This window comes from Dryas octopetala, chromosome 5 (assembly GCF_963921425.1).
Source record: "Dryas octopetala chromosome 5, drDryOcto1.1, whole genome shotgun sequence".
Taxonomy (NCBI): domain Eukaryota; kingdom Viridiplantae; phylum Streptophyta; class Magnoliopsida; order Rosales; family Rosaceae; genus Dryas; species Dryas octopetala.
The window spans coordinates 19,459,574-19,487,249 of NC_141370.1; the positions used below are offsets into that span (position 1 = coordinate 19,459,574).

At 38.0% G+C, this 27,676-nt stretch overlaps 4 protein-coding genes and 1 long non-coding RNA gene across 6 annotated transcripts; 2 read left to right on the forward strand and 3 right to left on the reverse strand.

The window, feature by feature from the left end:
* The first annotated feature begins 8,287 nt into the window (after positions 1 to 8,287).
* On the forward strand, positions 8,288 to 9,373 carry LOC147285371 (uncharacterized). Of its 2 annotated transcripts, none has more exons than XR_015122528.1 (3): positions 8,288 to 8,376; positions 8,751 to 8,805; positions 9,067 to 9,373. It is a non-coding gene; the product is annotated as an uncharacterized LOC147285371 (long non-coding RNA). The 2 variants fall into 2 exon arrangements; XR_015122529.1 differs by having other exon boundaries at positions 8,318 to 8,376; positions 8,754 to 8,805.
* A 2,230-nt stretch (positions 9,374 to 11,603) lies between these two features.
* On the forward strand, positions 11,604 to 16,189 carry LOC147285372 (hexokinase-1-like). Its single transcript, XM_086245506.1, has 9 exons — positions 11,604 to 12,393; positions 13,143 to 13,293; positions 13,379 to 13,561; positions 13,822 to 13,896; positions 14,053 to 14,208; positions 14,380 to 14,478; positions 14,572 to 14,702; positions 15,005 to 15,086; positions 15,417 to 16,189. The coding sequence occupies exons 1-9, from the start codon at positions 12,122 to 12,124 to the stop codon at positions 15,762 to 15,764; spliced, it is 1,497 nt and encodes a 498-aa protein (XP_086101632.1). The 5' UTR covers positions 11,604 to 12,121; the 3' UTR covers positions 15,765 to 16,189.
* A 293-nt stretch (positions 16,190 to 16,482) lies between these two features.
* On the reverse strand, positions 16,483 to 20,018 carry LOC147285373 (uncharacterized). Its single transcript, XM_086245505.1, has 2 exons — positions 17,014 to 20,018; positions 16,483 to 16,902 (listed from the first exon to the last, which is right to left on the reverse strand). The coding sequence occupies exons 1-2, from the start codon at positions 19,649 to 19,651 to the stop codon at positions 16,484 to 16,486; spliced, it is 3,057 nt and encodes a 1,018-aa protein (XP_086101631.1). The 5' UTR covers positions 19,652 to 20,018; the 3' UTR covers position 16,483.
* A 2,132-nt stretch (positions 20,019 to 22,150) lies between these two features.
* Positions 22,151 to 24,041, reverse strand: LOC147285374 (6-phosphogluconate dehydrogenase family protein). Its single transcript, XM_086244462.1, has 2 exons — positions 22,925 to 24,041; positions 22,151 to 22,206 (listed from the first exon to the last, which is right to left on the reverse strand). The coding sequence occupies exon 1, from the start codon at positions 23,995 to 23,997 to the stop codon at positions 22,966 to 22,968; it is 1,032 nt and encodes a 343-aa protein (XP_086100588.1). The 5' UTR covers positions 23,998 to 24,041; the 3' UTR covers positions 22,151 to 22,206; positions 22,925 to 22,965.
* Positions 24,042 to 25,757: 1,716 nt separating this feature from the next.
* Positions 25,758 to 26,847, reverse strand: LOC147285375 (mitochondrial import inner membrane translocase subunit TIM17-2-like). The gene has a single exon (XM_086244748.1). The coding sequence runs from the start codon at positions 26,747 to 26,749 to the stop codon at positions 26,069 to 26,071; it is 681 nt and encodes a 226-aa protein (XP_086100874.1). The 5' UTR covers positions 26,750 to 26,847; the 3' UTR covers positions 25,758 to 26,068.
* Between the last annotated feature and the right edge of the window lie 829 nt (positions 26,848 to 27,676).

Here is a 27,676-nt window from a genome sequence, read left to right on the forward strand (position 1 = left end):
TTTTTTTATATGTTTAAAATTATAAAAAAACAAAAAATTATAATTAAAAAATATATTTTTTGAAGTGACCATATTGTCCATAACTTCTTTTAATAATTTTAATATAAATTCACATGAGTATCTATTAGATACAAAATAAAAATTTAGATGTTCAATTGGACAAATAAAAATTTAAGTACCACATTAAGACAATGGTAAAAATTTAAATACTGAAAAAACCCATTCTTTTTTATATGCTATCTTTATTTCCCTAGTTCATTGGCATACATTGTCATATCACTCTAACACGTACTCTAAATGTTTCCTTAATTGTAATTTTTTTTTTCTCAAGAAACTGAGACTCTGCGAATCTTATTAGAAGCAATGTCGACCTCCGATCAAACACCTTTCACCTGAAACAGATGAATTGTTCATGGGCTACTTGGATTGTCATGCATGCATATATAGCCCCAATTAAAGCATCTCATTCGCATCAAAAGTTGAATTTACTACGAGATCTTTTAGTCCTATATATATAATTAATTGCATTCATGCTAGCTGTTTGATTAATTGACTAATCGTTTTGGAGATGATCAAAGTCATTGGGGAATGAATAATTGAAGGGAGGCGTGACACGTGAGGTCACTCTCTCACTCACACTTGCACTGCCTTTTTTTTTTGGGTCTGATATAATTGCACTACAGTTGCATGCACTTTGAGGATGAATAACTCCTGTTTGTTTTAGTTATAATCTTCCTGCTAATAACAATGAATTAACTGGGTCATAGTAGATACATTAGTAGTAGAGAGGAGCTAAGGGGAAACTAGGGAATGGGGTTATGGGTGATAGTCTTCGATTGACAATTGGGCATGCTATATGATCTTTTCAATATGAGGTGGGCTCTCCACTCTGTGTCGTGCGTCGCATTTCATTGTGAGAAAATAGTCGATAGAGTATGTCTTAAAGTCGTTGAAAAAATTATCGTGTATATCCGATATACGATTATTTGGTGTAATCAATCTAACATGTAAGGATATTATTTGACAGTATATGTATATTAATAATGTATAGTATTAATAATATCTATCTATATTATGATACATTAAATTAATTTATCGATCCGTTTATGATGTGGCCGGTGGGGGTCGACCCAGTTGCGGTTTGGGTGATCTGATTGGGCAACTGGAATTTCTGAAGTGGACACTAAATAGGGTCATAGACAGCAAAAGCAACCCCCTTCCATTTTACTGCCAAAAATGCTGTCGATGGATGTTGCCCTCCAAAGTCTTATCCCACCTCAGTTTTCGTCACACTCAGTACCCCCTAAAATCAACATTACTCGATCATCTCCTTCTGGTTACAAAACTCTTTGTTTCGTGTTTAGATATTTGACATATTGTGTTTGAGAGCAATCCAAATCTGAACAAAGCTTGTGCCTTGAGTGAAAGTATATATTCGATTACTTTTATTGAAAAAAAGAAAAAGAAAAAAAAAAAAAAAGAGTATAGACGTCGTAATTAAGATACTAAGTATATTATAATGCTTGTGCCTTGCTTAGTAGTTAGTACTTGTATTGGACCCGCTTTGAGTCTTTGACTATATTGTACACCAATATCATGATTTGACAAACAGAAAACAGATAACATGTATCAGTGTTTGACAATACGTGTACATGGTGTTGGCAAGATATATATACGTGTTTGAAGGAGGGGGAGTAGTCAGGAACCGCTGGGTTTCCAGAAACAGATGGAAGGAAGGAGACAGTAGACATCCTTCAAATCAAGGAAAGCATATTAATGATTTAATTAGTTAATTAATTTCTCTTATAGTTATATATAAACCTGGATGTCACCTCTGTGCAAGTCCTATGTAGGTATATAAATAGCTAGCTAGCTATCTCTGTTGAGTTGGGTGTACTTGACTGCTGTTGTCGGTGTGTGTAATTAAGTTTGTATATATATATATAAGCTAGATAGATAGAGATAGAGAGATGATATATAGATGGAGAAGAAACAGAAAGAGTAGTGTACTGGGAGGGTGGGTGGCTGAGACGAAGAGAGTGTGAGATAGCCACCTTGTGGCTTGTAGTGAATATCACACACACAATTCCAACCCAATCTGACAGACACACACTCTCTCTCACACACACACACACACACAGTGTTTCCCCTCTTAATTTGGTGCCACACGACTTGTTGTTTCTATAACGGGAGCGCCTTGCGTGTCCCTTTCATTTTAATTTCTTTCTTAGATTCTAAATAAAATTCACATTTTTTCAAAATTTGGGTTTTTATTTTTTTATTTTGAACATTATTATTTAGAATAAGGATGAAGATGATAAAGGATGAATCAGTAAACTAGAAACTATAATGAAAAGTGATTGATTGATGCAGATAGAGAGAGAGTCACAGGTGTTAAACAGAGACAGTAGAAGGGTTTGCCCTAGAGAATATCTTGGTTCTTATTGGGTGGCTTGTGAGTAGGTCCCCCATCAGACATATGCATAGTATTAGTGGGTATCTTTTTATTGGGTGATGGGCACAGCTAGCTAGCTAGTGACTAGTGTGTTAGCACAGCCACTCGATCGATCTATCGATCATGGAAGCACATGATCACCAGTAGCATAAAACTCTGCTTGCATATGTGAGTTCGTAAAAGCCCTATTACGGATACACTGCTTGACTGCTCTGTTTCTTTATTGTTTGTTAGTTAATTTATTATTGTCATGTCTTTACTTTACGACTCCTTTCTTGAGCCAAAGGTTACTACTAGTAGTAGTCGATTTTATTCTATCCTTTTCTGGCAATTCAATTAATCTATATTATATATTTATATATATCCTTTTCTTAAGCACAAAGTTTCGGATCCATTATACAATTAATGAACTTGATCAAATTGTAAGTAGTGCTCTCACACTAGTTGTAAGTTCTTTTAATCGTCGCAAATGCACTTTCATATCCTCTTAAAACGTTTCTATCTAATTAATAACATTTTATTAAAATAAATAAAATCTCATTTTTAAATAAATGTGTAGCGAATATAAGATGTAACATGCTTCTAACAAAAACGCAAGGCATTTCCGAACATAACCCTAATCTCAGATTCCCCCCTCCCCCCCCCAAAAAAAAAAACCTAATCTCAATGGGATTTTTCCCCTAACATGAGCTATGTAATTCTTTTGTACAGCCAAATTGTATTCTTTATTGTGACCAACTTTATAGTTCCCCATCTTTGTATGCTAGCTATACCAAAAAATAAATAAAATTAAACAAATTGAGCACAACTATAGTAATAATTAATAATTGAACCGTACTCAATTTTTTCTTCGCCCAACTATTGTGTATATATATGGGGTCTATTATGCATTATTTAATTAATTTATTTCTGATATAATTCAGTAGATAATATAAATAATTCTTGAAATTGTTTTAAATTGACTTTTCTTTATGGGATGGCTTTAAAGTGCATGCCAATAACATTTTATGGTACTAGCAACCTTTTTTTTTTTTTTTTAATGAATTTTAAGATTTCAAATCTATATCGATCTCCCTCTCACAACAACCACGAACCATCAGCATTACAAGGAATAAAACTTGTTTTTTTTTTTTTTTGGGGTACTAATATACTATGACCAACGACCATGCATGAAAAAGAAGAAAGAAAAAGAAAAGTTCAACATCAACTATATGGGACACGTGGCAACACCCCAAATATTGGAAGAAGGAGTACAGAAGCTGTTCATAACTTGCCTCCTTTTCATATATATCATAAGATTGTATGACCTTCCCTTTTGCCAAAAAGCTCTGTCCAGGATCACATACTGATCTGCAAAAAGGTATAAGCAAGCGCAAAGCTACTCTTTAGTCTCTGCCTTTCCACATACACATGCATGTCATACCCTGATCTTTGTTTCATTTTATAATATTTTTATATATTATATGCCATTTTACTTTTAGTTTATATTATCTACCCTTTTCATTTTATAAAGTTGTGCTGAAAAAAAAAAAGATTGTGATTTTGATTAAATATCCAAAATAATTACAATGGAGCTGAAGGCAGAAGTGGGCACTGCATAGGTTTAATGCTTCGAGACTGAGACTCTGAGTACCCAAATAAAGAAACTAAAAATGGCATCTCTTAATTCTCATTAACTGTACGTTCTGTAATACATTATGAAAATGAAATCTCGTATAACTTATATGTAGCTAGTCCTTGTACAGCACAGTGTTTGTTGTATCGAACCGTTCTCTCACTTTCATCACATAATCAATTGTGAGAGAAAATTTGTATATAACAATTATATGCAAGATTTTTTGGTTTGGCTCGTAAGTGAGATAGAAGAAAAATTTATACACTCGATGTCCCTCTTAATTTCTTATCATGTAATGAATCATCACATATAATTAGAAGGATATATACAATAAATAGATATACCTTTTATATGAAAAGTTTTAGAGTAGGTGAGAGGCAATGTTTGGACAACCGCTGGCTGGCTGTATACCAACATTTAATTATAAGTTTGTCAAAAAGGGGGAAACATGAGTGGCCCTTGTAAGATGTAACTCTCTCTTCCTCACACTCAAAAGAAATCAAAAAGGAGAGAATTAATCAAAGAAGAAAAAATGGGCACGTGATATATGGGAAGGAGTTGCAGATGGGTCTTTATATAGCCAGCTACTTGTCTCACACGCACAGCTCATCTCCATCTCCAAGCCTCTAATTAAACTCCATCTAAAGCAAAGCAAGAAAAAAAAAAAAAACCCATTTATCTTCTGCAAAAAGGACCTTTTAATACCCAAATCTCCAAGAGAGAAGTATACCGGCCATAATTAATTCGATCGATATGCATACATGTATATACTATATGGGGCTTGACAGAGAGACTTTCCTTGGTTGGAAAGTTTGTGGGTTGATATTTGGTGTAGCTTGCTAAAATTGTCACACAAAAGGGGCAAGAAACAGAACCACTTGGAAGAGACCCACACGCATGCCATATCCCACGTGGGGGGCATTTCTGCACATGGTTGTGAGACATTCTTGTCCAAATTAATCCAAATCCCACACTATTGCTCACCTTTCCATTCATTCATTCATTCATTCTGGTCTTTCCGATCGAACCCCTTCTGGTCTCTGATCACCAATGTTTGATTTACCAAGCTCAATTGCTTTAGCAACTATCTTACCGTATATGTTGGACTTGGACTGCTTTGAAGCTAGTTTTAACGTTCAGACAAAGGGTTCTCTAATCTAAAACTCCAAAACTATTGGGACCCTCTACATGCAATACATAGTACTGTTTGTGTTTGACACTTGCACCCACTAAAACGGTGCCCAACAGTAGTGAGATTGTGGAGAATATAGAACCAGTTCTAAAAAGCCCAAGGGCATGCAATATAGAGAGACAGACACACGTGGCACATTGGACCCTAGCCACGTGGGTAATTAGGTAGGCCTGAGGAGGGGGGCCATATATAGCTTCTTTTGCAAAGTAAACATCATATGTATATAATTTATGATTTAAGTTTAATTTGGTTCTTGATTCCTTAATTGATGCAAGAATGAAAGGCGTGCTGCACTGAGCTATAGATCCCATTAATTTCAAACCCCAACTCCATTAGTATAGATTGCTCTCGAGTTGGACCCCAGTACCCCACAAACCCATATATTTGTGATTGACTTGTGTATTGAGGAGAACGTTACACATATTAATCATTAATCAACAAAGCTTATAATGACTTTGTGCACATTAATTAATTGTTGTACCTTAATAGAAAATGGGTCAAATGTAAAGAAAAGAGTCAATAAGTTCCACAATCACCAATTAAGAAAACAAAGATTATCTTACGTTGACAAAATGGAAACAGGAATCGCAAAAGTGACTTTCAAAGCATGTAGGCGTTCATCCACAATGGAATTGCAGAATGATGAGGACTAGATTTGGTTCGATATGGGGGGTCAAGTTCCTTATTACACCAGCGATTTTGGAGGGAGAATATTGATTGGAGTACGAAAAAGGATCTTGGCTTATTAAAAACAGAGTTATTATATCTTTGGATGACAAATTTAGTGAGTCAAAATCAACATTATTTTGATGGGATATATATCTATCCTGAATCTATATCCCACCAAAAGGGTCACTCCACCTCCACCAGAACAAGGAAATTGACAAAGTCAAATACATGTTGCTTCACCTTTTGTGAGTGATTCACGGTTATATATTACCTTCACCAAATATATAGTGAATTATATTTGGTGAATGAAGCTTTAAAAAAGGTCAAGTGATAGAGTACTTTACTTTTATAATTACGGTAAATTCGAACTTTTCACTCTTAGCTTCTGAAAAAAGAAAACAACCCTGAATTACAATCACATAAATTAACTTTTAGAATGATAAGTAAATTCCACCCAATTTACCAAAAATGTTGATTCTTGTACTTGCAATATTATCCATAAAAGCTGCTCGAAATTTGGTTGCCTTGTTTGTATTAGAAATGAATTGGTAAGCTGCAGAGCATCCCCAAGCAGTAGTTGATGTCATAAGTCACATCATAGATTAGAACAACATTACTGCAAGTTGCCAATTGGTATAAAATGACATGCAAATGCAACTAATTATATACAGCTAGCTGCCAGGGTGGGCATTTTAACCGTGCACCGCCAAAACCGGCCAAATCACATTGCTAAAAAATTGTAAAAGATTGCATTGACTAAAAAAAGTCAACATCGCCAAAACAACCGAACTGCACCGGTTTTCTCCGATTCCGATTCCGGTTCCACACTTCATTTAATTGCACCGCACCAAACTGCACCGCATAATTGTAAGAAATATATATTTTTATATTTTTATACATATATATATACCATTTTATATATTTTTTATACATATTTATACCATTTTTATATACTTTTTATACATTTTTTGTACACATTTTTATACACTTTAGACCCTAAACCCTAATAAAATATTAAAATTAATATTAACCTAGCTATATTTTAGAGTTTAGACCCTAAAATATATTTTATATAACCCTATGACCTATTTTCTAGATATATAATATAATAATAAATTAATAATTTTAGTTATACCCATTACCCTATATAATAAAATTAGTATATTCTTTATATTCTATATAAAAAAAAATTAGTATATTATTTATAATTTATACTCTGTATACTAAATTTTTTAATTGTTTATAGTTCTAGAGTATAATATATAGTTATATACTATATAAGTGTATAGGATATATGCCATATAAGGTATATGATTTAAATTTATGGTATAAGGTTTAGGATATGGTATAGGTCCTATAGGATATTAGGGTTTATGGTATAAGGATTTAAAACTTATGGTATAGGGTTTGGTTGCAACTCATCTCTCATTCTCTAAACGCTAAACCCTAATTAAGGTTTAAAATTTTACGTATTCTATATACTCTATATAGTTTAGTTACATAAATTAGTTTGCCCAACCAAATCCAATTGTTCAAACCCCAAAACATATGTTTTATATAAATTATAAAATATTAAAAAATTTAAAACATATATAAATGCAATAAAAAGACCAGAATCGCACCGCACCGCACATGGAATGGTCTGATTTGGTTTGATTTTTTTACTCCCTTCACGGTTTTAAGCACCAAATCGCACCGTGTATAAATATCCGACACGGTGCCCAATTCTGAGGAAAAACGGGACCGAACTGTACCGCGCCCACCCCTACTACCTGCTCTTTCTTTCTACCTTTGTCAATTGTCATCCCCATGTAAAGTTGATCAAGAACACTACTTCAAGACTGACCACTGTAGCACAAAGCAGTCGATGGTCTGAGAGACTGAGACTGATCATCAATTCAAAGTACACGTTAGTTAGGACAAAAGAATGAGAAAAAAAAGAATGGCAATAATGGTGGAAGAGAATGATTGCTAAAATCCTCAAAAGTCAGATACTAAAATGAAATATCCTGATGAGCAATGTGTGGTTTAATTCAAGAGTGATTAGTGACTAGTGAGTGCTTAAAGAGTAATAGAATCACGATTGAACTGACCCTTATGGAGAATCTAATGATGTCCACTCCATGTTTTAGTTGGACTTTGGGCATGATGGACCACAAAGACCCACCCAATGAAGCCATTGAAATAATGGGCCTTAAACTTACTTTATCAGGGCTAGGTTTTAATGAGCTTTGTCTACAAATCCATTTACAGACCAAGCCCATACAAGGTAATAGGCTTTTTCTGGTAGGCCCAGCTCATAAGAATTCAAACTCATATAAGGCCTTGTTCTTCAACTCCCAAATTCCCAAAATTACAAACTGAGAGTTGGAGCTGAAGCTGCGTGGCCAACATCAACATGGCTGCTGAACCACCCAGGAAGAGGCCACCTTTTCGATCTAGCAGGTGAACCCACATGCCCTTTTATTTAATTTTTATTAATTTTGGGTCTTTTGGTTATTGAATATAGCTGGTGCCTGGTGTATATATAAATTTGGTTAATATTTTTGGTCCCATGTGAGACACAGAGTTTCGAATCTTTTCCTGTCAAAACACTAAAACAGTCAAAGAAAGAGAGATTCTCTTTCTATGTCAATCCCGTACCAGTAGCGTCGTTTTCTTTTGAGTTTGGATGGCGTTTCATAACACGACAATCAACAAGGCATCCTCTCCTTCCCCCAAACCGACCCTTTTTAGTTTTTTACAGCTGCATTAATTAAATCAACGACAAGTCGTTTGATTCTCATCAATGTTTGTTGTGTTTGTTTCTCTTGTAATAGTAGGGCTGTCTCTGCACCAGCTGAGAAGAAAAGCAGAGTTGCAACTTCAGTAACAGTAAGAACTTTTCTCCTAATCTCCTTATTAGCCATGTTCACTTAATTACCCAATTGGTTAAGGACCACATTTTCTAAATGTGTTAGTTGGATACTTGGATGTGGTTATGAACAATTAATTATAATAATTAATGTGACAAATTACAAATGGACCGCATATATATTGATTCAGCAAGACCTGTCTCGTATTAATAATTATGTGGTATCAGTCTGTGATGGGGAACTTACCATGTGACTGCATAATGTGTATTGTATTGTGCAGGTTGTTCCAGAGGCTCAAAGCAGTGGAGTCAATTTGAGGATTCAACAGGCCAAAAATTTTGCAGTAGCACAAGCACAACAAGATGGTGCCACTGGTAACTTTAAAATCTTTGATTCCCCATTTGGGAATTTTCTAGTTCCTGTAGTTCCAACTCGCGCAGAACTAGCTGACTAGTTTCATGTGTCAAACTGAGTTATAGAAACTGTGATTGCAGTACATTGTGCTGCCTTGTTTATGTGCTCCTATTGGCTATTGCATGTAGTTTGTTGCTTATGATTCAATGTATATGTGTCATGAAGTTGATGTATACCAATCTGTCTCAATCAGTGCGTTCTATCCAATTTGGATTGAGTTTTTATATATGCATTAAAGACAAAAAAGGGTGGAATATATTCATTGCAGAGAAGAAATAAAAGATGGTTTTGGGGTATTTGGATGATCAACAACAAAGCCGTATCATATATTCTAGCAAGAATCGAATACGTAGAGCAGGTGAAGTCGTCAAGTCCATCCTTAGACGGCACAAAACTGAGTTGACAAATTCAGCAATTTTTTTTCTTTTTCTTTTTTTATTCAGAAGTGACAAATTCTGCATACTTCACTGACCAATCATGTTCTGTAAGCAAGGCCTAATTTTCATCCTGCAAGACATTCTGATGAATAACAGTAACACATTTTTTTACTACACCCAAGAAAATTAGATGCCCATAATAGAGGCCAACAAATGTTTATTTGGTTAGGCACTTAGGCACAAGTTGTGTTTAATTCAGGACCACTTTTTTGGGATTCCATCTTTTGATGGAACTGAAATGGAACCCTCTTCATATGAGGGACAAGTAGCAAATAGGGGTGGGACCCAATTAGGGATTGGCTGGACTCCTGGAGTGGACACAGATAATCTGGTTATGCGCACCCTTTGGCCTGCAGGCCCTGGACTGAAACTACCTTATGGTTTCAGGAACACTGAGTTTGCAGGCTTGCAGGGTCACATGGCCTTCTTCTCAAAGTTTCAACTTGCTTCCATTTGAAGCTAATCTTAAACTCAATCTTGTTATGATGATGCAACTAACTAAGACATTCAAAGCAAGAGACATGTTTTGATAGCTGTAGATTTGCTTTTGCTTGCAATAGAATGTTTTGTTTTGTTAAAGCATGATGAAGGGTTACATTTGTCTGAAGATTTACATAATCACTTTGTTAATGTGCACTTATTACATAAATTATTATGATTAACTGTCCATCAACACATCAACTATCAGGTTATGCAGTTATGTTTGTTAGTGGCTTCTTTATAATTATTATGTGTTTAAAATTTTTTGACTGGTTAGAAAATCTGGTATGTGGTGAAAACTCAGGGGCAACTTGCCATCTTCTTTTCAATGCTGACTCATTGCTGAGTTGGATTATGGTCAAATTTGGCTTGTTTAGTTGTAAAACTGAAAATCATCCATTCGATAAAAAAAGAACATGTGTCATTACAATTCTGTGGGCCTAACTATTTTATTCATCTAGTTGAGGACAATAGACTCCACAATGTGATAGGTACTTGGGTAATCCTTAGTCCTTACACTCTACTTCATAAATATCCTTTTTTTTTTTTTTTTCCTTTTAATGTTTTTTTATTCCCTTTCATGATCGTTCCTTTTCTTGTTTATTAGAGGTTGATTGCATATTGTGATTGGTAGTCTACATAATGGAAAAAGCATATTTCTCTATCTATCAAGCTCTTCCAAACGCTGAGGATATTTTCATTTCCCAATTTTAACCTTTTTCATTTACTTCAAATTAATGGGTTTTTATTTTTATTTTTTTGGTTTGAAACATAAAAGGATAATACCTAACACGATCATGACATAAAAAATCCTCCTAGGGTCTAGGAGTACTTGATCAATTACTCTTGCATGGGCCACACTAGGAAGTTAAATCTCACTAATAAACATTTAAACTTTGTATTTTCAACATTTGATCTAAGATTATAGATTAATAAAGAGATTATATTTCGATGAAGATTATTTTATGAGAATTTTCTTTTTGTGGGTTATTTTTGTATCTTTAGTTGTCAAGAACATCTATCTCTATATCTGAAGTTTCCTGCTAATACTAATATAGTATTATTTTATTGAAAAAAAAAAAAAAAAAAAAACACATACAACAATGCTCGAGGCCTACAAGCTTTTTTTTTTTTTGTTGTTTTGCTTTGCTACTGAAAAGACGAAGCATTGTTTTTTGTTGAAAGCTAAGAAAATCCTAACTTTACACATGCGAATGAGCGACAACCTCACACGTAGCCTTTCCTTAAAACTGAAAACTACAAAAATCACAAACAGCTCAAGGAATCTTGTTCGTCCGAATAAACAGCACTCGACACTGACAGGTCAATCTCGTAATTTTTACTCAAAACCCTGCCCCTTTTCGCAATTCCCCTCACTACCCTCCAAAAAAAGATGCATTTGTTTCCAGTGCTACTCATTAGTTCCAAGTTCCAAACTTCCAACCAAGTAGATAAAAAATAAAAAACACAATCTTTTATTTTCCAAGAAAGTGTGAGAAAATCAGAAAAAAGAAACGCTTTTTATTTTCCAAGAAAACAAACACTCCCAAGAAAATCATAAAAACCATGCGCACACTTATTTCTCGCCTCGTTTATATTCGTACCTTTTTCCTCCAAGAAAGTCGTTGATTTACGATTTTCCACTTGTATCCCTTTCCCTCTCTCTCTCTCTCAAGTCCGACGACTCCGATCTAGGGCTACGATTCTCTTATTATATTTTTGATTTTCGATTTCTCACTCTTTCTCAGAGTCTCTCCCTCTCTCTCTCTCTCTCTCTCTCTCTCTCTCTCTCTCTCACTTCCCGGACTTCCTCAACACGCGTGCGGCATGCACGCATAAGAACTTGGAGTATTTCAAATTGACTCTTTCAATTTGCCGATCAATTTCAATTTTCTGACCAGAAACATGGGATTGGGAAGAGCTTAAAACCAATCAAGTTTTTCTTTTTCGAGGGCGGCGGAGGCTATTTTGGTAATTTGAGAGCGGGCGGCGGCGGTGGTGGTGATGGGGAAGGTGGCGGTGGGGGCGGCGGTGGTGTGCGCGGCGGCGGTATGTACTGCGGCGGCGCTGGTGGTGCGACATCGTATGAGGAGTTCGGGGAAGTGGGCCCGGGCGATGGCGATACTGCGGGAGTTCGAGGAGAAGTGTGGGACCCCCATTGGGAAGCTGAGACAGGTGGCGGACGCCATGACCGTTGAGATGCACGCCGGCCTCGCATCCGAAGGTGGCAGCAAGCTCAAGATGCTCATCAGCTACGTCGATAACCTTCCCACTGGGTATGTATTGTACTTCATAACACCGACCTGCCCTTCTTTGTTCTTCCACTTTCTTTTGTTGATGGGATTGAAAGACTCGTAATTTGAGCTTTGATTGGATAAGGAAGACTTTTTTATCCAATCAAAGCTTTTGTTAGAGTTGATTTCTTTGTCTTTCTGTTAAAACTTAAAAGGGTTCAAGATCGTATTTTTTGTTTTTAATTTTTATTGAAATGAGATTGTTTTTATTATTACATAAGTTAGTTATGTTTATGTTATAATTATTTGGTTATTTCGTGGATGTTAGTTGTATGTTTCTGTATTGGGTACAATCTTTTCATTGATCTTTTTTTCTTTTAACTTTTGACCCATATCACCTTTGCTCCTATTTGTTCCACCGTCTGATTTTCTATCTTTGTTGTCTGGTTGTCTAATTCTTCTTTTGTTGTTTTTGAATGGGAATTTTGCTTTTCCTGCAATCCCATATGAAAGTTTTCTTGGCAATAATTCCTGTTATATTTGATCTAATTCTAGGGATGATGGTTTGGTTTGCTAAAGTTAGTGGAAATGCATAGAGTACTGAAGTGGAACTTCACTCAAAAAATTTGCAAATTCCTGATCCCATTTGTGCATCCACTGACTCTTAATAGTTTTCCATATTTGACTAATTGGGCATGGCTGTACTGAAATTACCTCTTGCAATTGAATTTACTTTGAGGGCCTATTGGAAGCGTAGTACATTCCCATTACTTTCTCCCTTACTTTTTCAGGAATGAGAAAGGACTATTTTATGCATTGGACCTTGGTGGGACAAACTTCCGTGTCCTGCGGGTACAACTTGGTGGGAAAGACAACCGTCTTGTTAAACAAGAATTTGTTGAAGTTTCAATTCCACCAAATTTGATGATTGGGACTTCAGAAGTTAGTATTTCACTATTTCTTTAAGCAATCGATCAAACCTTCTTAGATTTGCTATTAGAAATAATTTATCATGATTTGTTTTCAGGCATTATTTGATTTTATTGCTGAAGCACTTGCAAAATTTGTTTCTACGGAAGGAGAAGGTTTTCATCCTGCACCCGGTAGGCAAAGAGAGCTGGGTTTTACCTTCTCATTTCCCGTGTGGCAAACATCAATTGCATCAGGGACCCTTATTAAGTGGACAAAGGGCTTCAATATTGAAGATGCGGCAAGTCTTAGTTTTCTTGATACCTGTTGCTATATTGATTTTGCCATTTTGTAGTTAGTCATGTAGGTCATGTATGGAGTCATTAGAGCTTTCTTTATATTATTTTTTAAGAGTACCACCAAAAATTTATTTTCTATTTACTGATAATCTCATGCATTTGTTCCAAAAGAAAATGAATATAGCTGCTCTGGACTAATCTTTAGAGAGCATTATCATATGGTATCCCTTTTGACAATTACGTTGTGCTAATATTGATGCAGGTTGAGCAAGATGTGGTGGGAGAGCTGACCAAATCAGTGGAAAAAATTGGCCTTGACATGCGTGTTACAGCCTTGGTGAGTCCAATTTGGTTTCTAATTTCAACGGCTCTTTTTCCTCTTAGGCTCTCTGAGGAGCTGATTCATACCTGGGTTGATATAACATTTTCTTAGTCGGTTGAAAATTAATTGCTAAATCATTTTGGACAATCCTAACTTGCCAGGCTGATGCAGGTCAATGATACAATTGGAACATTAGCAGGAGGTAGGTACCACAATCAGGATGTTATTGCTGCTGTGATTTTGGGCACTGGAACAAATGCTGCCTATGTAGAACGGGCTCATGCCATCCCAAAATGGCATGGTCTTCTACCTAAATCAGGAGAGATGGTTAGTGTTTTCTTAAATTTTCCATCAAATTTATGGAAGTATGGACCCAAAGATACTGTCCATAATTTCTTGTTATCTATGCCCTTCCCCTCCCTCATGTGAAAGAAATTTCATGATTTGATCCTGGTGCTAATGGTTTAGAGCTAATTCATTCTTATTTTTCATGAATAGGTTATCAACATGGAGTGGGGTAACTTTCGCTCGTCACACCTTCCACTAACAGAATATGATCAAGCACTTGATGTTGAGAGTTTAAACCCTGGAGATCAAGTAACAGCTACATTCTCTTTTACGTGTTTTTTTCTGATGTATATATATGGCTTGATGGGCATATGACAATATGGTTTTGATTTTTGTCTTCAGATATTTGAGAAGATCATTTCTGGCATGTATTTAGGGGACATTGTACGCAGAGTTTTGTGTAAGATGGCTGAAGAAGCTGCCTTTTTCGGTGATACTGTTCCACCCAAACTGAAAGTTCCTTTCATACTAAGGTATATGCCAATATTTTTTCCTGACCAGTCTGTTTAAACCTAGTATTTCGTGGAGGTGCCAACTCCTATTACTTTTCCAGCTTGAAGTGTGTTTGTGTGTTTCTATATTCGGTGTGTGGTTTTATGTATCAAATTTACCTGTTTCTGCAAGATACTGTCACTTGAGTTTACTGTCTTTGGTTGCAAAGACAACAGAGGTTACTGAGATTTTGCATTGAATTGCGAAAACATCGGTGTGGTTTTTGGTGGCTTGATTTTCAGATTGTAGTAATTGCTGATTCTTTATGTTGTAATATGTGCAGGACACCTGACATGTCTGCAATTCATCATGACTCATCTCCGGATCTGAAAGTGGTTGGGAGCAAACTCAAGGATATCTTGGAGGTACTATGCTCATACTATTGGATGAAATCATTATTTTCTTATCTAGCTGTACAATTCACTCTGATTTTTTCTTTTTCCTCTCACATTGTTTTTTTTTTTTTTGGGAGGATGGGGGTTATAGAAGTAAATGCAAGAAATGTTTGACAGTATTATATCTTTCATTGAATCCCTTTTTTATAGAATGAAACATGATAAGATCATGTGTTTGTTCGTCTGCATGGCATGCTGAAACTTGCAATTTTAGAAAAGAGTAACTAGAATTCCCTTTTTCCTAGTCAATTTCAAGACAGGAGACATGAATTTATGGTTTTTGATTTGTCAATTTGTTAGATCTCCAACACCTCACTGAAAATGAGGAAGGCTATTGTGGCACTATGCGACATAGTTGCTACTCGTGGGGCCCGCCTATCTGCTGCTGGGATCCTGGGCGTCCTTAAGAAGCTGGGTAGAGACACAGTAAAGGATGGAGAGAAGCACAAGTCAGTGGTAGCATTGGATGGTGGTTTGTTTGAGCACTACACTGAGTTCCGCACCTGCTTGGAGAGTACCCTCAACGAGTTGTTGGGTGATGAAGTTGCAGAGCACATTTCCATTGAGCACTCCAACGATGGCTCAGGAATTGGAGCTGCCCTCCTTGCAGCCTCTCACTCACAGTACCTTGAGGTAGAGGAGTCATAAAACGGTCAAGACCAGGATAGATGAATGATGAAGTGTGACATTCTCAATTTTTGTATATTTTCATTTTCCCCTTTCATTTCACAACTTGCTTCGGATCAGTTGGAGCTATTTAAGCTCCTATTTGAGAGATCTGGCATCCAATCCTTAATTTATGGTCCTTCAGAGCTGGTAATTGGCAAAGGATCATAATAGGCAGTTGGAATAGACGGTTGGCTGTGCTTTACTACTGCTGCAGCCTTTTGTTTTGCTCCTTTGCGGATGTTTAGGCGTTGTGTTATTGTCATGTACAAGTTCATTTCTCCTGGATTACGTAATAAAATGGGGGATGTAAACTGTGAGTAGTTACTTTTGGCGGAATATTCTCTCGGGTTTCTCTTCTGCAAATAAAACAGGATTTATATGGTCTATTAGAAACATTTTTCTTCTGTTTGGAAACTTTCTAATACTTAAAGTAGGCATAAATGGAATTCCGACTTTGAATTATTGCTAATCAATGTATGTAGCTTCAGTTCGCAGTTTCGCCTAGAGTGCAGGTCTGCATCAATTAAGAAAGATGCATACCTCTCTTTCCCTACATAATGTAGTCTTGGTTGTTCTATGACTATCAGTATCACATCCTAAATCCTGTAGTATACATATTTGATCCGCATACGACCAACCTGAAATGAAAGGCTTATATTCCCCTTATTGGTTTCCTTTTGTTGAATTCAACAAAGTCATCACACGTTTGTTGCCAAACTAGCATCATAATCTTCCAAGACCTGCTCACGCTTTGAATTTTTGAGGAGAGGAGCAGCAGCATACTCGGTCTTCTCCCTGTTCACTAGTGGATGGGAGCACCGGAGCAAGATTTGAGAAACCTCCTTCATGGAAGGCCTGGTAGAAGGAAGTGTCCCGGTGCAAATGATACCGAGTTTGAAAACAGAACACATTTCATCCAAGTAACAAGGTTCTTTGATGTCGTGGTCCAAAGCATCGGCCACAGGGTTGCCTTGTTGAACATGACGCCATCCCCATTCGGCAAGAGAAGTGTGTTCATCGCCTTCATTAGGTTCCCTGCCGGTTGTCAACTCCAGAAGGACAACCCCGAAACTATAAACATCAATCTTCTCATTCACTCGAGTTGTATGAGCATATTCTACATTACAAGTTAGGAAAACCAGTTTAATCAAATTGCTAATGTCAAAGAAAGAAGAGTAACACATATTTCTTTAGGAACTAACTTGAAGATTTGTGGGGTAAAGGTTACCTGGAGCAAAGTAGCCAAAGGAGCCAGCAACAGCTGACATTGTAGCAAGTTCTCCTTGCTTGACCAACATCCTAGCCAAACCAAAATCTGCTATTTTCGCATTAAAATCAGAGTCCAATAAAATGTTACTTGATTTCACATCTCTATGCACAATGGGGGGCACACAGTCATGGTGCATATAGCAGAGGCCCCGGGCAGCCCCCACTGCAATCTGCAACCTCTTAGGCCAGTCCAGGACAACAGGATGGACTGAACTTGTGAGACTGGATGGCCTGTTTGTCTTGTGCAGCCATTGATCGAGGCTACGATTTTCAGAGTACTCGTAGACAAGAAGTTTCGAGCTCTCACTGGATATGCAGCACATCAGCTTCACTATGTTGGCATGTCGAATTGAGCTCAATATCTTGACTTCTGCAAGAAATTCTTTCTCAAGCTTCTGCTCTAACTTCCTGTTGCTCCAAATCCTTTTCACAGCAACAACATCACCAGTACGATTCACAGGAATTCTATAAACTTTGCCTGACCCACCACTTCCAATCACATTATTTTCTGTGAGTCCTGACAAGATTTTTGACAAGGTGAAATTCAACCTCTGAAATTGGATGAGCTTCCAATTCGAATCTGATCCACCCTTTCCTGTGCAATAACCTCGGGCCGAGCAGTATGACAAGAGAATAGCCAACAAGGATAACAGTATGCTTAAAGTTATGATCAAAGCAAGAGATTGAGATGAAATTTTGCTGGACTTATGAGGTTCAGAATCGCATATGTTAAGTTTTGCAGATGGGGTGGTTGCACAGAGACCAGGATTGCTCAAGAAGCTTCTGTCATATGCAGAGTTCTCAAATGAACTTGGGATCCTCCCAGTGAGATGATTGGAAGAGAGATTGAGATTGTTGGGTCTCAGAAGGCCAAGTTGATTTGGAATTTGGCCAGAAAATTGGTTTTCTGAAAGGTCCAAATCAGTAAGGTCTGGCAAAAGACCAAGCTTCTCTGGAATTGGTCCAGAGAGGTGATTTTGACTCAGATTAAGAGTGTGTAGTGACTTCCATGATATGATAGGTGATGGAAGGAAGCCAGTAAGCTGATTTTGATCAAGCAAAAGAGTCGTTAAGTTGGGAAGAGCAGTTAGTTCCTGAGGAATAGTGCCATTGAAGAAGTTATTACTGGCATCAAAAACCTGCAAATTCCTCCAGGAAGACACCCCACTTGGAAGCCTACCTGAAAACCTGTTGTTTCTAATTTCCAGCCGCGAAATATTCTGAGGCATCTTCTCCGGAAGCTCACCAGTGAATAAATTGTCGCTCAGTAACACATAACTCAAGCTCGGTGATCTCCACATACCACTAGGAATGTTCCCAGAAAGCCTGTTTTCATAAACAGTGACTATCAACAAACTGCTGCAGTTTTCAAGAGAACTTGGTAACTCCCCAGTGAGATTGTTCTCATAAGCTACAAGTCCCACCAGCTTACCCGAATAACACAAATGTTCCGGCAGTTTTCCTGTAAGCCTATTCACCGAAACCTGGAAATCTTCAAGCATCGAATACCTCCCCAAATCTGGAGGCAATGTTCCTGACAAGTTATTGTTGAACAATTTGAAAGTTACAAGCTCTTGTAGGCGGCCAATGCTTTCTGGAATCTCCCCAGAAAGACCATTAAAAAACAAACTCAATAATGATAACTTTTTAAGCTTTCCATAATCTTCTGGTATTGGTCCTGTTAAGTTGTTACCAGAAAGATCAATGATGCTCAAGTTTAATGCTTCAACCACTTGAGGAACCTCCCCAGACAGTCTGTTATCGAAGAGGTATATTATGCTCAAATTCTTCAACAGAAACAAACTGGTTGGGATTTTCCCGCTCAAATTGTTTTTTGCTAAATCCAATTCTTCCAGTGCTGCCATCTCTCCAAGTGTTTCAGGGAGTTCCCCAATCAAATTCGATTCGCGTATTTTTAAACTCTTCAACTTCTTAAACTGGGTAAAATTGAAAGGCAGCTTCCATGGCTCAAGTTTTATATTGAAAGAGAGATTTAAGAACACAAGATTGGACAAGTTACCTATTTCTGGGGGGACAGAACCATTAAACTGGTTCATAAATAGCTGCAAATTTCTGAGCTCTTGTAACCGCCCAATAGCCGCCGGTATGTCACCAGAAAAGTTATTGGCAGCAAGGTTAAGGAATTGAAGCTGAGGCAAGCTGTCGATATCATCAGGAATGCGGCCAACAAAGCAGTTTTGTGAGAGGTCCAGATACTCTAGCTTAGAGCAGCTGTAGAGAGCTTTTGGGAATTGTCCAGGGATGTAGTTGTACTGGACATCAATGTGTGTGAGGTTTTTGAGGTCACAAATGAAGGCTGGAACTTCTTGGGTGATGTTCCTGTCGATGAGAGCCAATCTGGTGACGGAGTTGTTTGTGCAGGTAATCTCAGGCCAGGAACAGTGGGAAGTGTTTGATGATGATGAAATCCAATGGCTGAGGAAGGGTGGAGATTGCAAGTATGACTTCAGTTTTAGCAGGACTGCTTGTTCTTGGTCTTGAAATGACTGGGAGTTGGCATGGCTGAGGAGGATGAAGAAGAGAAGGTAGTAGAGTACTGGGGTGTGGAGAGAAGATGTTGGGGTTGGTTTAGTCATTGGGAAGGAGGGTGTGGTTCAGAGTTCAGTTTGTTCCCGCGGTTTGAACTCTGCTGCTCATGAGGCAAGCAAGTTAAGACTTAAGAGGATGCAGGATGGTTGTTATTTCTGCGAAACCAACAACCAAGTTTGAAACTTTGCACTTGGAAAATATCGTTGCAGGGTCATAAAGGCTTTTGGAAATTCAGTGGTGGACTTGGAAAATTGTTGGTCAACGAGGGCATAGACACAACCACCAATTAGTGGAGGACTGGTCCTATCAGTTATAGCTGTTGACTCAGATTCATAAAACTCTTCTACTATAAAGAAATAATCACACATGGAATTATAGATGTTGGGTTTTACAAGTCAGTGAATCTTTTAAGATGATGGGCAAAGAATATGAAATTCGAATTTCCAACCAGATGAGTAGTAGTTGACTTTGTGTTGTATTGCAGTGATGCATAGAGGAATGAGGAACCAAAACCCACATGCTTGAAAGTTATTATAAATTTATGAGCAAATTACAATTTTGTACCTTAACTTTACATGTTGTTTTAACTTAATACCTCAACTTTGAAAACTTACAAAAAAATACCTCAACTTTCATTTTGTATCAACTTAGTACCCCAACTTTGAAAACTTGTAAAAAATTACCTCAACTTTCATTTTGTATCAACTTAGTACCCCAACTTTGAAAACTTGCAAAAAAGTACCTCAACTTTCATTTTGTGTCAAAATAGTACCTCCGTTAGTTTTTCTGTCAAAGTGGCAGGGATATTTTCATCTTTTTCTTAAATTTAAAAAATAATAATTTTTTTTAATAAAAAAATTTCTTAAAATAAAAAAAAATTTCATAATGTCTAATAGCTTTAGATAAGCACCACACCACAAATGTCTGCTGAAGATAAGGTGATAAAACAAAACAAATGTGGATAAATCCAAAACAGTTTGCCCAAAAAAGGATAAATCCAAAACAGGGAGTGAAAGGTCCGCAAGAGGGCTTTGAAGTTTCCTGGAAACCAAGGTACAAATTTTAGAATGTGAACAGAGCCAACGCCATTGTTGAACGAAGACCGACAAAGTATATTTCTTAATGGAAGACTTCGACCGTTTGGCGCACCAAAAGTTGAGTTTTGTACTCCATATTTTCTATTGAATAATGATATATTTATTACATTCTTATAATATATTTTTATATAATTTTTATACAATCTCACGTGTCATTATTTTATTAGATATAATTTTTCTTTTATTTTGGGTTTTCCTTTTTATTGTTTAGTATTTAATATATGAATGCCATGTAAATTACCACATAAGATAATATAAAATTGTGACATAAGATAATATGAAATTGTGATATAAAAATATAAAATATCTAGCACTGCTGTCATCAGAAGCAACACGTATGTCAGTGTTTTCACTGATATTGACAGGAAAGAAAATTCGACGCAAAGAATAAGAATTGCTTGTAGTGACAAAATGGGATTGAAAAACAAGGGGTATAGGTGGGTTGGGTAGTCCTCCTTCCAACTAATAACTATGAACGTGCTTCTTGTTTTGTTGTCACACTTTTCTTTGTTCTGGAAGATGCAATAAGTATACACAAATTCAATTCATGTCATTCACTGACTCACTGTTCAGAGAAAAGGAGAGTGGTTGAGTACACATTACACTTCAAACTACTCCTCCACAACCCACATTATAAGCATATGTAAACGGAATCTCTGATGTATGATCTAAAAAATGAATTCCATTATATCTAGAAGACTAGAAGATGTATGGCTTATATGATGAAAACCCAGATGGAGAAAATCAATATGCAGAAAAATAATAATAAATTCAATATATATAGTATCCAGTTCTTTGACCAGTCTTCCCCTGTCTGTCTCTATGCATAGTTTAACTGAAAAATTAATGAATTACTTGTTAATTTATGAGTCAAACATGATGAAGCTGCAAGAATGTTGCTGCTAAAGTGAATCACAAGTGTTGCAGGCGTTATTCAATTACGTTGGCACAGCCTCACAGGCAGGTGCAAACTGTACAAAGTTTATGGCTTTTGCCACTTGCCTTGAGCACACGTGAATCAAGCCCACGAGGCCACGAGAAGAGTATTTCTTTTAATTTAAAAGTACTAGATTACATCATACGCACACAAGATGCGCGTAAGATAAGGTGTAGAAATATCCAATCAATACTAATTAAGTATTTGAATTAAGTATTTGAATGCATGTAGAGTTACTCGCTATGTATGTATTAACACAGGGCAAAGCCCAAAGAGAACATCCTAGCCTAAACCCACTAAGGCCCAAAGCAACGACATAGGGGCCAGAAAAAGTAACAAGGTAAGGTTAAACTGATTATTAAGAAGCAATCTATCGTCCGTTCCCATCTAGGTTAGACATGAATCCAGTATCAAAGGTAACCAAGGCAATGAATCATACACAAACTCAGCCATCTTAGTTAGGATCTTATCCACATGACCCATGCCATACTGGCCCCAATTTTCAACCTCCCAACATTGTAGTCTATAATTCAGCTGAATTCCAAGTATGCACATCTTCAGCCTTCACCTATGTGTCCAATATCATCAGACTAGCTAATTGTTAAAAGCAATGGAATCCATTAGCAAATATCTGAAGGCAAAATTAATATAAGCTTTTCCTTCAGAAACCAATAGCTGGGCTAAACATTGCTGAGTTGATATGTTTAAGAACGGAATATATTTTAAGAGAAGAGTATTTATAAGTTACTGAAGGCTACATTAAAGTAAACAAACGAATGGCTGGGCTACTTTTAAAGATGCAGGGTAACAACCAATATGCAGGAAAATAATTTATCACTTAATCCAGCTCTAAAAGCAATACTGCCCTGTCTAATACTAGTAAAAACTGAACAATTGATCAATTAATCCTAAAACTTGCTGTCCCATTTTCTCTAATTTAAAGTCAAACATCAAGCTGCAAGTGCAAATCAGAATAGTGTTTCAAGTATTATCCAATGACCCTGTCACATGCCGCTGCTAACTGCTAAAACAATCTCTTATAACAATTAACAGAAGGAAATTTCGACATATATCATAGAATAAACACAATCGCTTTGAGGCAACCAATCTGCTCTCTGTAATGAGAAAACCATTTATACTAAAAAGCATTATAGCAATCCATTCCACATCATACAGAGGGAGTAACTATAAAGCAACAAACAGCAGTAAAAACCACAACTTTGACAAAGGATGGAAAATGTGGATTATCACTTGGTTCACTATAAGAAATAGATGAAGATTCATACCATTTCATGTTAAAAATGATACAATTGGCTTCTGCAGAGTCTTAAGTTGAGGAAGCAGATTGAAGTGAAACATTATTAAGGCGCTCCAGAGACAAAATAAGCGCTTGGGTACCCAAATTGCCCTCCCCATGAGCCTTCAACGACAAGTAAAGCTGGTGAGCCAGAGCCAGTCCAGGCAAAGCCAGACCCATGTTCTGGCACTCCTTCAAACAAATCCCCAAGTCCTTCACAAAGTGGTTCACATAGAACCCTGGCTCCAAATCCCTCTTCAAGATCCGACCCCCATACAAATCCAACGACTTTGACCCGGCTGCACCCACCGATATTGCACTTAGAAACCGACCAACATCCAGACCCGCCTTGTGAGCATACACCATGCCCTCCACCAGTCCCACCATCGTCGAAGCTATGATTACCTGGTTCGCTAGCTTTGCGAATTGCCCTTTCCCAGTGGCACCCATGTAATTAACTTTGCCCATGAGAGAAAATAATGGGGTCAGCCGTCGGACAACGTCTTCGTCCCCGCCGGCGAGGATTGCCAAGGTTCCGTTTTTAGCTCCCACGTCTCCGCCGGTGACTGGTGCGTCGATTGAGAAGCAGTTTTTTGTGGCGGCGGCGGCGGAAATCTCGGCGGCGAGGGAGGGTTCGGATGTGGTCATGTCGACGAGGACGCCGCCGGGGCGGAGACCGGAGAGGGCGCCGGTGGTGGGGTCGAGGAGGACGGAGCGGACGTCGGAGGGGTAGCCTACGATGGAGAAGACGACGTCGGATTGGGAGGCGACAGCGTGGGGGGAGGTGGCCAGGTGGGCCCCCATGTCGAGGAGGGGTTGGGCCTTGGAGAGCGTGCGATTGAAGACGGTGAGAGTGTAGCCGGCTTTGAGTAGGTGGCCGCACATGGACCGGCCCATTACGCCGGTGCCGATCCAGCCCACGCGGGTGGTTGATGGGCTGATAGTGGACTCGGTGGCGGTGGCCATGGAGCGGCGGCGGAGGTGGAGGCGGGAGAGAGTGGTGAAATGGGAGAGTGGACGAACGAGTGGAAGTTGAATGCCTTTGACTATCTTCAGTATCATCGTATTATCTCATCTTGTCTAAACGGACGGCTGTTTTGCTGTTATTATTTTTATGCAAAATCAACGGCCTATCTGCAGTTTGTGCATATATTGATATATATAATTTTTATATTAAAAAAAAACAATAACAAAGAAGTTTTTTTTTTTTTTTTTATCAAATAACCAAGAAGTTTAAACCAAATATTAAACTTTAATTTTCATTTTTATAAATTGAAAATTCGAATCAAGTATTCAAGTTAGATGATAGATTGCCGACAAAAAAATTAATTAGATGATAGATGGTAGATTATAATTGTCAATTTTAACACCAAGTCTTCTTTTTCCTCTTTTTTTTTTTTTATGGATAGCAAGATTTTCGTACTCCAAAAAATTGGCGGGTGTAAAAAACGTCACCCTTTATTTTATTTTTTTCACTTATCACTGATAAATTGTCGTGGTAGTGGCAGAAGAAGCCTAGAATAATTGTACAGAAATTTGTTTTGGGTGTTTATTCGGATCCAATTTTTATCAGTAGCTCCAACAATTTAACAATTTAATGATATGTTAATTTATAATTTTATTCTAATATAAATTGACTGTTGAAGACAAACATTTAACTTAAAAATTTAAAATTAATTAACTTATATTATACTCAACATCTCCACTCATCTCTCCAACATCTATACACACCTCTCCTTTTTAAGGAAACCCTAAACCGCACTACGGCCAGAAACAAGAGACTTCCAGCCACTCAATAGATTCCAAACTTTAAACATTTGCATAATCACAGACCATGGTGGATACTACCAAGAAATTACCACAACAAACTTCAGCACTTGATTAGACATTGATCTAACAATAGTTCTGGTTTAATTTTGCTAAAGAAGGGGCATTATATGATGAGGCCACACATGGTTTTCTTCTCTGCATATATGATCACTTCATGTCTACTCTGCGCGTAAACCTTACAAGTTTCAGCAATGACAATCTCCCAAAATCCTAAATCCAATGAAGGACCTACTACAAGAAGCTAGCTATAACATGATAAATGTTTTAAATGAAATATAACCAGGACCAGGCCTATCCTAACAAGATAACAAAGGAAACTAGTTTCTCCATCCTTGGACCGATTGTGTAAATGGTCAGGCCTCAACATGGTACATGCAAACGTGCACAAGTAAGGAACATATAAACACAAACGATAAATAAAATTAGGCATTGACCACCAAAGCCAATGTGAAAACCCTAAACCAAGTCACAACGACATTATCACCATTTCACAAATTAGGCATACACCAGGTAGTGTATGCAAATTCTAAGCATTCCCAGCTACATAGAATTAATCTACCATTGGTAATCATGGCCCCATAAACCAGTGATAAGCTTATGAAGCATTTTTGCATATGAAAAAGATCTCAAAACACAGAATGTAATCCAGAGTTCACATAACAATTCCCAAACTTCACAAGTGCTTACCAGCCTGCATAATCGTATGTTAAAAATTTCAAATGGTACTTCCATTAACTTTTGCATCTATTTTCCATAACATGGTTTACAAAGCTTTCAGTAAGAATGGCATTTAACACATACAATTAAAAACAGCACAATACCCTTTTCCTATACAACTGATCTCAGCTAGTTCATAAAACAAGTAATAAAGATGGCACTACTCAAATTGGTAGGAACGGTTTTCTTACCAAATAAGTAAATTAAGAGAATGATAACAAAGCAGTGTTTCTGTTTCGTACGCATAATGTTTTTCCAATTGGCTAAAGACTGTAGAAGTACAATAATAACATCTCATTCAGATATCAATCATTCCAAAGCACTGATCAAAGGAAAGGCCACGTCTTGACAGTTGAAATTCAAGATACATACAGCATTGCAAAAGCATTATAATATACCTATAATTTTCTGATTATTTTAAAAATAAAGAGAGAGCACAACATAAATATATTGTCCAACGCAAAGATCAGCAATAAAAAGCTCCACTTCAAATACCAATCCTCTTAAATACAAATTAATCAGCTTTCTAATCAAAACCCCTTAATCAGCCAGCCTTATAATCAAAAACCCCTCCTTACCAAATCAATCATTTGAACTCGAAGGTCGGCACTGGGGGCGCATCAAAACTCTCCAAAACCTTCGTCTCGCTTCCACTACTCTTCACCTCAGGCTCTTTGTTCTTCCCAAACCACCCTCCGAACCACGAACCAGAAGAACTCTCCTCGGAGGAGCCACTATGCGAAGACGGTGCCTCTGGGCCGGGCAGGCCCGGAGCCCGGCCCATAGGAGGAAGCCCAGGAAGCCCAGCCGTATTCGGCGGCTCTTCCATCATAATAGGCATCTGTTGCTGTTGACTCATAAACTTGTTAAGCATGATCCCAGCCCCTTCGATCAGCGCCAATAGGACCCCGCCGTAGACAGCCGATCGAGCCGAGGCGCCGAGCCCCTGGCGCATCTGGAGGAAGCCACCTGTGGCGGCGCCGGCGATAATGGAGTTCCAGGGATCCTCCTTTTGGCGCACGTAGACCATGGTGCAGTCGAAGGCGGAGAACAGGCCGCCCCAAACGGCGAAGCTCCCGCCGACACGCGGCGCGTTCATGCGCACGGCTTGCGAACCGCCGACGAGCCGGGTGCCGGAGGGGGAGTTGTAGACGCCCTTGAGGAAGTGGAAGGCGGAGCCGCCGACGGCGCCCATGCCGAAGGCGCCGCCTATGTCATCGAGAATGCGGTCCGGGCACGGTTCCCGAGAAGTCTCTGGAGTTCCCATGGTGTTAGAGGCGGTGGGGGCGAGAGGGTTTTTCGCCTTCGAGGTTGAAGCTTGAAAAAGAGAGAGAGAGATCGAAATAAGGGGACTTGTTTACTTGTTGTTCTAGGTTTTAGTTTGGCGGTTTGACGGAAATATCCTTCTAAGAATCTAAAATATCGGGTCGAGTTTTTTGGTCCGGGTGAAAATGTTTGTGAACTGACATTTATAGCCTCAGATCAAAATAAAGGAAAATCTAGTACTAAAAACAAATGGAAATCGTGCAATACTATTGTTTTTTTTTCTTATTAAACTGCATAGTAAATTGAATAAAATTATTATTTAGGCTTTACAATTACAATTATAATAAAACTTACACTTTAAATTCATTTTATAGTTTATAAACATTCAAATGTTCTTGTAATAGTTAGTTAATGTCACTTTTAAATATCATTGATTAATAATGATATAGAGCATTTAAGCGCATGACATAAGGTTTAAACAACTTGAAAAACTTAATTTCAAAAGCAAATATTAAATGAAAAGGTAAACAAATTATTGTCCAAAAGAAACAATAAAATTCCCACTTAGTGAATCGAACAAAGCCTAAACCCATGGGCCGAAACACAGTCACAATCCAAAGTGGCTAGAGGAAACCACGGAAATTTTTAAGAAGCAAATTTCCCAAAGGGGGGGGCTGTTCAGACCACCCAAACCTGCTAAATTGACCACCCCATTCAAAAACCCACCCCTCCAATTTCGGCCGGCCACCACTCCCCGCCGCCGGCGCAACCCACCCCACCCCCTCCCCATGGCCGGCGCGACCCCCCTCCCCACTGCCGGCGCGACCCACCCCTCCCCATGGCCGGCGCGACCCCCCTCCCCTGGCCCGATCTCCTTCCCTCTCTCTGCCATCTTCTCTCTCTCCCCCTCTGTCTGCCTCCCTCCCTC

Bases quoted from the DNA above. Each gene is read 5' to 3' on its own strand.
- LOC147285374 (XM_086244462.1), bottom strand. From the start codon at position 23,997: ATGATACTGAAGATAGTCAAAGGCATTCAACTTCCACTCGTTCGTCCA.
- LOC147285375 (XM_086244748.1), bottom strand. From the start codon at position 26,749: ATGGGAACTCCAGAGACTTCTCGGGAACCGTGCCCGGACCGCATTCTC.
- LOC147285372 (XM_086245506.1), top strand. From the start codon at position 12,122: ATGGGGAAGGTGGCGGTGGGGGCGGCGGTGGTGTGCGCGGCGGCGGTA. The intron at 13,294-13,378 runs GTTAGTATTTCA...ATTTGTTTTCAG, and splicing joins TGATGATTGGGACTTCAGAA to GCATTATTTGATTTTATTGC. The intron at 13,562-13,821 runs GCAAGTCTTAGT...ATATTGATGCAG, and splicing joins GCTTCAATATTGAAGATGCG to GTTGAGCAAGATGTGGTGGG.
- LOC147285373 (XM_086245505.1), bottom strand. From the start codon at position 19,651: ATGACTAAACCAACCCCAACATCTTCTCTCCACACCCCAGTACTCTAC. The intron at 16,903-17,013 runs GTAACCTTTACC...CTTGTAATGTAG, and splicing joins CTTTGGCTACTTTGCTCCAG to AATATGCTCATACAACTCGA.